Below are 13,879 nucleotides of genomic sequence, written 5' to 3' on the forward strand. Positions count from 1 at the left end.
TTTTTTATCCTTATGAGAATGATTAAATAAAATGTTGGAGATTATAGGAATGAAAAAGAGAATTAAGTCAGACAGACAGAGTTAATAAAAATTGAAAATAAGTGTAGAGAGTTCATAAGGGGAAACTAAGAAAATGAATCATAAGCCAATGAAAATTACAAAGTTAGGGGATGGGAAAAACCTGTGAAAGATTTTTATAGGATTTAAAAGAAAATAAGAGACAGAAGTTGTAATTAGTAGAGTTGAAGTAGAAAGTAAAAGTCATTAAGTCTTTGTGGAGATTTGGAAGCAGACAGAAGCAAGGAGAGAGAGAGAATGTACGTGTGCATGTGTGCCTGATGTATGAGTGCATGGATGTGGGTGTGTTATTAGTTCATATATATATATATATACAGTTTATATTTACCAGTTTCATTTATATGTTTATTGGTCAGCTAGAGATTATATCAGAAGATACTCATCTAAGGTGCCACAAGGTAGAAAGGAACTTAAAAGCACACGGTGAGAAAACAAGCTTTGTTATCACACACTCCTACCTACACTTACATCACATAGAAAAATAAATAATACAAAGAACACATGTAAATGAATAATGTGAGGGTTAAGAGGAGATAACAAGAAATGTTAAGGAAATGCTACTCAACGTACAAGGGCAGCGAGGCCATGGAGGGCTGCAGGTTGAAGAGAATGATGATCACCAAGACGATTACAGAGAAACGTGCAGAGTAACTCCACTGCAAAGAAAGAAAAGATTAAATAAATTGACTGATAATTCCTAATACATCCAAAACTAGAGCAAATTTTTACACCAAGTAATCCACAACACAACACCAAATCTAACATCGCTTCCCACAACCATAACAAACCAACACTGACAAACCTCATCACAACATAGCCACACCCACAAAATCAACACAGTCAAACTTCATAACCTCAAGGACAAAAGGGAAAGTAAAAATCTCAAGAGGGTTCAGATGAAGAATGGAAAAGTACAGAACCTAAAAACTGAAAGACATTTAGTTTGGCATTTTACCATTTCTACTACTTACTTCCTAGACACAAAAAACAAAAACAAAAAAAAAAAAATGATGAACATACCTTCAGCAAAAATTAATAAATCTTGTGGAATTTGATGAAGAGCATCACAAAGCAACTTTGTACCATCAGCCCTTCGACTAAGACCTGAAGTGGTTAATGCTGACCTGAAGAAAGAAAAACGGGTGAAATATAGAATTTAATAATAATAATAATAATAATAATAATAATAATAATAATAAGTAAACCTGCTTGCCCATCACTTTCACAATTAACATAAATAAAGTTTGTAGGAGTTATATGATATCCTGCATTTTTTAAGACAATAACTTGGTGATTTGGTAAAAGAAACCAATAGAACAGGCATCAGACTTAAAAATTGGGATTTGTTAGACTAAAACACTTCAAGACTGTGCCCCAGTATGGTCACAGTCCAATGACTGAAACAAGTAAAAGATAAAAGGTAATACTTCAATGGGTTTTCCGTAAGGTTTGACAAAGATCTATTCAATTACCAACTGGGTTCATTGGACCCAGTTGGTAATTAGCGACATACATTTTCTCTGGTAGACCAAGAGTTAATCAAAATCACAATACTTACCCAAGACATTGCACTATTTCAAGGAGATTAACTTCTTTATGTGTTAAACCTGAAATGAAATAAAGAGTATTACTAAATTTCACATATTAAATAGGAGGGGGCTGAGGACTGGACCTTGGTGGACCCCTACCTCTACCCAGAATTCTTCACTGTACTAGCTGCCAACCCTCACCTTACTTACAGCGTCCCTGTATATGGTTTGCACAGCTCTCACTAACCATTCATCTATCCCTAGTTTCCTCATTGACCACCAGATAAGGTATCGGGAGACCCTGTCAAAGGCTTTCTCCATGTCAATGAAAGCCAGGTACAGAGGTTTATCCTTAGCTAGGTATTTCTCCTGCAGCTGTCTTACCAGAAATATAGCATCAGTGGTGCTTTTCCCTGGCATGAACCCAAACTGCATCTCATCTAAACTGACTCTCTCCCTAATCAGTTGGGCTATGACCCTTTCTGTGACTTTCATTACCTGATCTAACAACTTGATACCTCTGTAATTATTTGTATCTAAAGCGTTACCCTTACCTTTGTAGCAGTTGACTATGGTGCTGCTACACCAGTCATTGGGTATGACTCATGTATCACCTGGTTAACTATACAGGTGACTAAGCTATAGCCAACACTGCCAGATATTTTGAGCATCTCTGTGGTGATTCCTGATGGGATGGGAGCTTTCCCTGTCTTCATACTCTCGGTTGCATTCACAATTGAAAGGTCATAGTCTCAATACCTGGAGTGCATAGTCTGTTTTATTTCTGAGTAAAACACTTCATTTTGCTTTGCTCTGCAATTACTTAGGCACCTGACATGTGGCACATTTGTGCACCTGAACAGATAATGTTGATTTGATGGAGGGAGGGAGCAAATATACAGCACATGGGCTCAAAACTGTCAAAGACTTTACCATTCTTCCCAAGCATCAAACTAATACACCTTCCAGTTGTTTCCTCACCAATCTTTGTCCTTTGTTTTCTGCAAATTTTAACTATGTACCTATGTATGCGTGTACGTACATATGTATGTTTGTGTGTGTGCATCAATACAAGACATCAGTATTACTCGCTAACAGTTAATAGTAAGTCTCTGTATTGCAAGAAAACCTTCAATAGCTGCTACTCGGTTGCTTTAAAATCCTCAAACTACTTATGTATTTAGAAGAGGATTAAAAAAAAAAAAGAAATAAGGAAAAAGAAAAAGAAATAAACCACATCTTGCGAGCTGAGTAAATATATTTATCTAGAAATAGTCAGCAGAGATTTACTTAGGAAGAGAAAAAAAAAAAAACATAATCACTCTATCTCTGTATTTAATAGGTATGGATGTATAGCTGTGTGGTTAAGACGTCTGCTTCTCAACAACGTGGTGTCAGGTTCAACCCAACTGTTTGGCCTCCTGCATAAGTGTCTTCTGGCTATAGAAAGGATTTGATAGATGGAAACTGAGAGAAGCCCACAATGTGTGTGTGTGTGTTCTTGTCTTGACACCATGTAAAACGAGTGCTGTTCATTTCCAATCTTCTTTGAAACATGTCCAACCAAGAGGAAACTTCCCCTTTTTTATTAAAAAAATAACAAAACTAATATATTCTGTTATATAATGGATTCTCTTTCATTCAGAGAATGCTGGAGAAAACAGTATTGAAAGATCACTAATTGAATTGCAGTTTGCGTAAATTTTATGAGAAAGTTAAAAACCATCAGATATTGATTAAAGAAAATAAAAGATAAATGAATTCAACCCTGAATTTATTGAAATATGTAGAGCAACGATATGACAAAAGTGATTATTGTTGTGATAGATATATTGAAAAGAAACCTCCATAGTAGTCAGTAATTGAACAGCTACTATGAGAGGCTGAAGGATTTCCAGCAGCAACGAGATTCAAATCAATTCCTTTTTTTTTTTTTGTAACAGAGCAACCATTTTCACACACATTGCACACAACATGACGACTTCTCTCTGAACTACTGAGGTGAAGAGAACAAGTCTGTTAACTCAACATGTATCACGAACAGCAACTTTAAATATGTGCATACACACACATATATATATATTATATAATACACACCCCCATATATACCATATATATCATCATCCTCCTCCTTTAGCATTCTCTTTTTCAGGCATGAGTCAGGCAGAATTCACTGAAGAAGATTTTTCTACTTCTGGGTGCCCTTCCTGTCACCAACCCTCAAGGTTTCCAAAAGGCCAAAAATATTTTGCATGGGAGGCTAGAAACAAACTGCATCACTTGTATACCAGTGATGCTCATTTTTAGCCATCACGTGATGTCAAGACAAAGGGGCACACACATATAATAAACAGGCTTCTTTCAGTCTCCATCTTAGCAGATCTACTCACAATGTTTTGTGTTTTGATTAACTGAGGAATATAGAAGGCATGCAAGGTACCACACAGTGTGACTGAACCTGAAACCACATAGTCGCAAACTGAGCTTCTTAACCATAAACCCATGCTTCCATCTCTATAATTCAAATGCTTCACATGTGCTGAGTACTGTTTCTCTTGGTTATGAAATACACACACACATATATATTTATATAAAATATATGGTGTGTATACACACATACTGGTGCCACATGAAAAGCACCTGTGCCAGTGCCACATAAAAAGCACCATGTTGGTACCATATACAAAAGCGCCCATTTACAAACTGCAAAGTGGTTGACATTAGGAAAGGCATCCAGCTCTAAAAACCATGCCAAACCAGACAATTGAAGCCTGGTGCAGCTCTCCAGCTTACCAACTCCTCCTGTCAAACCATCCAACCCATGCCAGCATGGAAAACAGATAAAGTGCCTACTGTCATTATGGTAGAGGCTCATTTTAGCACTGCTTAGGAATCCTAATCCTAACCATCACCATCATAATCACAGTATTGGAAATTGTTTCCTTGAAAGTTAAAGATTCTATTGATCGATAATTAAAGCAACTGAAGAATCAAGTTTTGGTTAAGAGGAATTGCTACCATTCAGGAAATTAATCCAGAACTGTTCAGATGCAGGGGAAGCCCATCTTTTTATTTTTCTTCTATGTATTTTCTTTAATTCTTGTTTTGAAATGTGAAAGAACTGAACAAAACTGACAATTCCAAGTAATTTAGAATTAATTTTATGGTTAAATAATAATAATAATAAAGTAATAACACTTAAAAGAAATTGTTTTGTCTTTTGGAAAACAGATTTGTTCTTGGCAATGACAAAATCTACAATGGCACCAGACTTATAGCAGATATTAACATATATTGAAACCATTAGTGTTCTTGTTCAAAACTCAAAGAATGAAAAAAAGCAATTTTTTTTTTTTGATTCCTTTCATTCCGTAACAAATGATATGAAAGAGAAAAATATGTTCAAATGGTGCTTAAACGTGATTTCTTTGTAAATAAAATTAATTATCAATATTGCCAACATTTTCCATTGATTTCTTCCAAGGAAATAAGCTAGATGAGCACTGAAGCACATTGACACATATTGAACAGAAAGCCAACAGTTGACCGCAGTAACATTACTCGAATCAACGATTACTCAAAAATTGTAGCAAATATTAAAATAATTTTTGTTTAAAAGATTGTACTGACAAGTTTTACTAAAATAATTCCTTCATTAAAATTTAAAATTCAATGTAGTTTGTACGGGTGCACATGCATAATTGTTCCCCCTCCCCTCCCACTACAGCTTGACAGCCGGTGTAGGCTTGTTTACATCCCACAGCTTAGCACTTCAATAAAAAAACACCAATGGAATAAGTACCAGATTTAATAAAAAAAAAAGCGCTGGGGTCAATTTCTTTGGTTAAACCTTTCAAGGCAGTGCCCCAGCATGGTCACTGTCCAATGACTAAAACAAGAAAAGAATATCACCAAATTCTCACTGCCTGAATTATCCCCAGAAACAGACAACAAAACCTGCAAAGATGGGCTTTAACATATAAAAAAAAAAGAAAGACCAGGTCATTTCAAGATGAAAGCATAATTTATGCAGATATTCTCCAAGCAGAGAGAATTAAAAAATTTTTGTCTAATAAATGAGATTAACTAAAGCAGAGATAAAAAGAGAAAAAGTAATATTATATTGTTTGTGATAAGGACAGCAGCTCAAATGTCAAGAACATGAGATGATTGTAAAGTAAGAATTAAGTAAATTCTGAAATGGTAACCAGAATAGAGAAAGGCAAAGAAGAGCTGGAGACCATTCACTGAATATCAGCACCAAGAAGCAGATAAAAATCTCTCTCAACAAAGCATGCTTCTAGTCTTAAATATTTCTAATTTTGGCACAAGGTCAGTCATTTTGATGGAAGCCAATTATATTGACATCAATGAGCAAGTGGTATGTACTTTATCAACCTTGAAAGCATGAATGACAAAATTGGGCATAAGAGGCATCAGATATGGTGTGCAAGAGAGACGACTGAGCTGGTTTGATCATGCGATGCGTATGGATGAGGACAGGTGTGTGAAGAAGTACCGATCTCTAACTGTAGAGGGGACCTGTAGAAGAGAGAGACCCAGGAAGACATGGGACGAGGTGATGAAGCATGATCTTCAAATGTGGAGCCTCAAGGAGGTGATGACAAGTGATTAGGAGCTTTGGTGATTTGCTGGAGAAGACTTGTGAAGCCAAGTGAAATCATACTTGTGGACAGTGCTAGTGACACATGACAGCATCTATGCTGGTGATATGTAAAAGGCACCTACTACACTCTTAGAGTGGTTGGCATTAGGAAGGGCATAAGGCCTTAGAAACCAAGCCAAAATCGGACTGGAATATTCAGCTCTCCGGCATACCAGTTCCTGCCTGTCTAACTCGTGCCAGCATGGAAAGAAGACATTAAATGATGATGATGATGATAAGAAGTGAAACAGAAGCAGTACATGTGTTTATTAGAGCAGAATGACCCTCCCAAGATACAACAAAATAAGGAGCAAAACTCTGCAGCATGATGTCATTAGGTAATGTTAAATGACCAATTTGGAATAGCAGACAATTTCAGTGATACATGAAGGAATAATCCTTTCTACTATAGGCACAAGACCCGATATGTTAGGGGAAGGGGCTAATTAATTATATCGACCCAAATGCTCAACTGGAACGTATTTCGTTGATCCCAGAAGGATGAAAGGCAAAGTCAACCTTGGCAGAATTTGAACTCAGAATATAAAGAGTCAGAAGAAATACAGTAATCCCTCAACTACAGTCCAAAACCCCTCATCACCAGTAGACTCATTACAGTGCCAGAAAAAAATGCCATAGTACATTTCTTCTAGTTCTTAACATTCCGAGTTCAAATGCTGCTGAGGTTAATTTTTGCCAATCATCCTTTTGGGGTTTGATAAAATAATAGCAGTTGAAAGCACTCCTGTCAACCTAATTGACTTCCTCCTCCCCTCAAAATAGCTGGCCTTGTACCAAAATTAGAATTAAAGAGAAACCTGGCTGTTGTTTGTAACAGGTTCAATGACCACACAGAACCACCACCACCACCACCATACAGTGAATGGTTGTACAGTGTACTAATAACTGAAGATATGGCTCTACTCTAATTATAATAGTGGTCTCTGACAAAAACTGGCTAAACAGAGTCAATGGTGGCAGTCACTCCTAACTACTCTCTTCTATTTGTTCTCTCAACACAACAACTCCAAACATTTAGCCCAGTGCATTCTATTCCAGCCAACAGACAACCACCCAAGTAGCATTAAAATATTATGAAGGACAATTTCCAACAAAGACAGTCTATGGATATTGACAAAAACTATTCAAACTATGCTGAATTAATTAAGCTGCCAACAAGTCAATATGACTAGACCAGCAGTTCAATAAGATTTATTCATTAACAATTTCTCTTTATATCTATATGCACTGTCAATACATATCATCATCATCATCATCATTTAGTGTCTGTTTTCGATGCTGGCATGGGTTGGGTGGTATGAGAGGAGCTGGCAAGCCAGAGAGCTGCACCAGGCTCCAGTTGTCTGCTTTAGCATGGTTTCTACAGCTGGATGCCCTTCCTAATGCCTACCACTTTATAGGGTATACTGGATGCATTTTATGTGGTACCAACATGGGAGATTTTCATGTGGCACCAGCACAGGTGTTTTTTTTATGCAACACCAGCATGCATATATATATATATATATATATATATATAATACATGAACAAAATTAAAAGAAGTTGTTGGACAGCACAGTGGTCAGACATACGATCAAAGCGCTTTCCAATTGTGATCATCCCTTCTTGTTATCAAAACCACATTATTCAACATACCCTCCTACTTTTTTAAGATGCTAGGGCATGGTTTGAGGGAGATTTGCTGCTATTTCTAAAGCAACAGTGTAAAAGCATTAGCTTATCTAGAAATATCAATAAACTTCAAAATCCCTTAAAATTCAAATGTAGATGCTTCAATAAAAGTGGATTTGTGATATTTACAACATTATAGAATTAGAGAAAAATTTTAATTAGAATATGTGAATGGCATAACAAATTCCAGCTTTGATTGTTACCATTTAAAACAAACAAAAGAAAACTAACCTAACACATATGATTGTTTAAATAATGAAATTCAATTTATTGAGATTTCAAACAGTTTTTAAAAGTTCATACAAACAAAAGGTCAAATACTGTGAAATTTAGTTTAATTAAGTAAATGACATAAATAAAATTATAAAATTACATTTAGGGTCTGAAGACAGGAAACTTTGAAACGAAATGAAAAATAACACTAATACTTTTTACTAAAGACACAAAGCCTGAAATTTGGGGGGAGGGGACAAGTCGATTACATCGAGTCCAATGTTTTATTGGTAATTAATTTATTGACCCCTGAAAGGATGAAAAAGAAAGTTGACCTCGGCAGAATTTGAACTCACAACGATGCAATAGGCGAAATACCGCTAAGCATTTCATCCAGTGTGCTAACGATTCTGCCAGCTCACCAGCCTAATAATAATAATAATAACAATATTCAATATTTAATTAATACATGTTGCCAGCCCCAAATCACACTAAGCAATATCAGTCGACTGGACCTATGGTCAAAGGCATTTCAGCCATCACCAACAGGATGGGAGTCTCTCTAAGGATACTTACAAGTTGTGTGTGTGTGCGTGTTCCTCTAGAAAGTTGACAGAGATAATGTATGCATTATATTATTCAACCAATGATGGAGGGAGGTAGAGGGTGAAGGAGAAAATCATTGAAGAGGGAAAGCAAGAGAAAAAAAGAAGAGTTTGGGTGGTGAAGAGGTTTCACAGCATAAACAAATACACACATAAATACATGCTTGTGGGAAACAACAAACTAGACTCCACCCACAAACCCAAACGCAGGCCTAAATGTCAACAGATACCCTCTACACACACATATTGACCTACAAATATCTGTCAATATATTACCAACACACACAGTGCTGAAGCACCCTTCACTCACAATTTGTGACAATAAAATTTTTTTCTCTATGGTCTTATATTGCACCTAGCTGTTTACATTAATTTATATATACATGTATGTGTGTATATATATATATATATATATATATATATATATATATACATATATATAAAGACAGAAGAAACTTATCTATATTTAGGTTGTTTTGTTTGTTTTTACATATTTGTCCCTTTCCTTTTTATTAATAATAGGTAGTCAATGGTGCAAAAATAGTTGAGGACCACTGTACAGGATCATAAGCCATTGACTTCCCCTCTGACTAAAAGATAGAAAATATAACTGATATTCATCATAATTAACGACTCCAACTAAATTTTGAGAAAAAAATCTCATTCAAATTGGTCATCTTTTTAAATTTGCTTCCATTCTAATTTTTTTTTCTTTTTTAGTTGAAAGGTGTTTTTTACCCAGGTTCAAAGTCATTCCAGTCCTGACCATTCTGTATTTTTGTTCAAAAGGAAATTTGGTTACTATTTCTAGCATATCAAAGACCAGGTAGAGATACCACATTCTCTCATGTAGCAATTGTTTAGCCCAGTGACTATCAACCATTTTTTACCCATGGACCTCTTTAATTTCTAACCATTCTATATTTTAAAATATCTGACTATATAAATAAAAAGTAAATAGAATCCACTTATTTTCTGAAGCTCAGTTAAGGACTAAAATATATTCTATAATAACGTTAGGAAGGGCGTCCAGCCATAGAAACCATGCCACAACAGACAATTCGAGGAGTCTGACCAGCTCTATGTCAAACAGCCCAACCCATGCCAGTATGGAAAACAGACGTTAAATGATGATGACTGACAGTTTTGTCTCTGAAGGAAGCTTGTTTTTGTTCTTTTTTTTTTTTTTAACGATTCCTTCCTTCTACTAGAGGGAATAATATTCTTGGGCGGATACTTAATTTCTTAATTTTCCTTTTCATGGAATTCATGTTTTTTATCCTAGTTTTCTAGTTTCTGTTTGTTAAGTTTATTGAATAACAACAAACTGGCTGCCTTTGTTTACAGAGAGCCGTCATCGACCGATACATTTCAAAGTAAAAAAACATAGTAGAAGTTTAATGATTGTAGCCAGATGGGGAGAAAAACTAATTCTAAGATCGTTTCCTGGTTAGATACTGTTAGAGTGCAAGAGGGAGGGTAGCAATAGTACCAAAAACAGACATGTTGGTTTAATTTGTTTTAATGTAGATTTATCCGTTTAGTCACATACATAACAATTATCTACATAGCTTGCTTAGAAGGGAGATGTGTACGAGTACTTTGTTATACTGTTCGGACCCAATTGTGGTCTTCGGAATAATGCAACAGTACCACATTCATTTAGTACAAACACACACTTCGTGTTAATACACACACGTCATTTTCTTCCTAAGTAATATAATTCGACAAGTGTACCAAAATGTTCGGATGTGTCAATATATTACACGTACAACATCGATTTTCCAGAAACTTTCGTCCCAAAGCCTTTCCAGATCACTGATTTTTCCGAACCAGGAGAAGACGCTTTTGTCACCACAGTCTAAATTAAACAAATATTAAATTTACTGAAATAATTAAATGAAATATGTATCTATCTGTTCGTTAGAATAAACGGGCGAAATTCTGCTTTAAGTACGCCATATATAATCCCTCGTAACTTTTTATTATTATTTTTTGGAATTTTCAGAAGACTTCTGTAAATGTGTGTTACACTCGGGGATTCATACTGAAAATTCCTAAGAATAAAGAAGTTATGAAGGGTTATATGACATGCTTAAAGCAGAATTTCGCCTCCAAAAGATTGCAAGTTTATTAATACGGTACTGCGCAAGGTACTGCCGTGTGACAGGGCCATCCAGTAAACTAGTCTCGCAACAGCGAGAGCCCCCTGCTTGTAAATTAGTGCGGATTATAAGGGGTTCCGGACATTCAGTGTCCGGAAAGTCGATGTTGCCAACGATTGACCTGAAGCTGACAAAATTGCTATTTATTTCACTTCTTTTGAAACACAAGAATAATGATCTCAGGGGTTGAATATTCCATTCACATAACATGGTGGATTAATAATTTTGTTCTCGTTTATTAGACACTGTTGTCCTCTATAATTATTACACCCTTGTTTTAATTAGAATAAAGTTGCTAGTATTTTACTGCCTAAAACCAATCAGTAAATAATTCAACGTATTCGATTTACCTGGTATAAATTTTAGATATCTTATTGAAAATTTATACCAATTGTAGATAAGAAGCAACTGCAGATAAAAAGAAAACAAGAATAAGAAAATGGGAGGAAGACTGATCGCAGATTTAGAAACTAAGAAAGTAATTTCCTGTTGTAGAATACCCTGATGGCAATAGTTTAGATTTATTTACACTCACCACATACACACACGTACATATATGGGGTGGATTCGCAGAATCGTCGGAGCATTTGTTGAGGGAAGGATAACAAGCGGTATTTTGTTTCGGCTCTTTACGTCCCGAGATCAATTTTGCCTTTCATCCCTCCGAAATCGAGAAAATAAAAGTACCACCCAAGTATTATTAGCCCCAAATAAGAAAGCATATATATATATACACACACACACACACGACAAAAAGTTTACAACGTACAATTTTGGTTAAACGATATAGGTATTCATATTTTTGCATTTCTGTCATAGCGAAAACATAATTTATGATTGTTGAAAGTTGTCAAAGAATCGAGGGACGTATGAAGTAAAAGTAAATGTGTTTTTTTCAATTAAGCTAAATATAAACACTTAAAATTAAATATTGCATTTGAAAGGTGGAACATTTCTCAAAGTTTTGAAACATTCTGGTCCTAAAGTTAAGAGCATTTATATATGAATGATATCTACTTTTATATATAATCCAAAATATCTGTCGATTGTTGAAAATTTAAATGGTTTCTATTTTGGCGTCCACTTTCCAACAGTGGAAGACTATTGGACAGGAGTATGACTTTGTTTATATATTTTAAATTATTCTGAGACGAATTTCATAGCTTTAGCTTAACGATTACTATAAAACGTATTGCTAAATAAATATATATTTATGTGTTCTATAAACATAAACACAGTCGGTCAGGTTTTTGCTAATCAATAATCCGCTGATATTGACTGACAGCAGAGAGGAAGGTCTAGAGGAATAAATATACAGACTGGGAGGTCATTAACAGGGAAAGGTTACGGTTTCATTAACAGATGATATATTAATATTGTGATTATACAAAGAATACAGCTTGATAACGTTTGACGATTGAATTTTTGTAAGTTATAACTTGTATGCTGGCTAATATCCAATATAAACAAATATATAATTAATTTTTTTTATTTTTAGAATTGTTTTGCCAATAAAATCTAATTAACGAGAGCAAAAATATAGACAAATATGATAATAATAATAATAATGATAATAAAGTCTGCCAATAAGATAAAACTAAAGTAATGTCAGTTTCTCTCTGAGCTTAATCACTTTTCAATAAAATTGGGTTTTATAGCAAATAAACTTTACAATGACAGACAGAACAGAGAGCCACATCTATACAAACAGGACTGAATTTTTGACTACAAACAATAAAAAAGAACATTACATCCATTGCTAAGAAGTGTCCAGTACAGGTATTTTAAATAAGTTTGAGACTTCAATAACAATTATCTCCACTAGGTGAATGGGTTCATGTATAAACAGACTCAAGATTTAGATATCTGAAGCAAGCTATTGCAATTCTTTAAATATTTTGGTAAATAACTGGAGCTAATAAAGTAACTTTTAATTGTACGTAATAAAAATTCCAGGTTGAAGGAAATCGGACATTCTAAGAATTAAAAGAAAACATAAGCAACATATTGACATATCTCCAGTCTGCACAGATATATATATATATATGGCTATAGGCATAAACATGTAACATATTTCTTTATTCATGATGGTAACAAGACATCCATAAATATATTCAGACACATTTAAAGTTTAAAACATAGATCACGAAGAATATATCTAGAAGAGGAATTAACGCAACAGGAAAGACACTTGTGGCTGGAAACGATGCAAATATTATGTTTGTCTGATGACACAAAGTCATCGACCATAGCAATTAATGACAATTAATACATGGCTTTACAGCGACAGGACATGGGTTTTTCAGCTAAATATATCTGAGAATGATGTAGTAAAGTGTTGACAACAAACCAATTGCAATTTGTGAGGCAGCAGAATCGTTGACTCCGGCCAAATAGTTCTCCACAATGTTACTCCACGTGCTGGAAGCGGCCATTTCTGTCAAGAACACAATAATTCTGACGTCATCAATAACAGCGATCTATGACACATACACATACATGCAGCAACATCAACACAATGAACCATGCAACACAGACACACATATACACACACACACACACACACGCTTTATAGCTACATTTATACTAAATAAACACATTAAAACCGCTGACTTTTTTTTGTAAAAAAATTTCAGATATTTTATATCAAAATATCCGGTTTTGTTTAAATTTAAATTTATGTTATGGAATTTATAGAGAAAAAAAGTGAGAGAGAGAGAGAGAGAGATCAACAATATTGCAAGTTGCGTTTCTATAAATGTATATATAACATGGCTATAATAAATATTTATTATGGCTGGGTTTAAATAGTAATAAATGTGTGATGGTTGTATAATGCTGGAGTGGTAAGATAATAAAAGAAGGCATGGTGAGTGTCTGAAGGAGATCCATCAATTTTGACGTATCAAAGCACGTCCAGAGCTGTGACT

At 34.8% G+C, this 13,879-nt stretch overlaps 1 protein-coding gene across 1 annotated transcript; it reads right to left on the reverse strand.

The window, feature by feature from the left end:
• Positions 1–621: 621 nt before the first annotated feature.
• On the reverse strand, positions 622–13,418 carry LOC106882934 (MMS19 nucleotide excision repair protein). Its single transcript, XM_014933779.2, has 4 exons — positions 13,300–13,418; positions 1,637–1,685; positions 1,099–1,202; positions 622–734 (listed from the first exon to the last, which is right to left on the reverse strand). The coding sequence occupies exons 1-4, from the start codon at positions 13,382–13,384 to the stop codon at positions 640–642; spliced, it is 333 nt and encodes a 110-aa protein (XP_014789265.1). The 5' UTR covers positions 13,385–13,418; the 3' UTR covers positions 622–639.
• Positions 13,419–13,879: the final 461 nt, after the last annotated feature.

Source organism: Octopus bimaculoides, chromosome 18, assembly GCF_001194135.2.
Source record: "Octopus bimaculoides isolate UCB-OBI-ISO-001 chromosome 18, ASM119413v2, whole genome shotgun sequence".
NCBI lineage: Eukaryota > Metazoa > Mollusca > Cephalopoda > Octopoda > Octopodidae > Octopus > Octopus bimaculoides.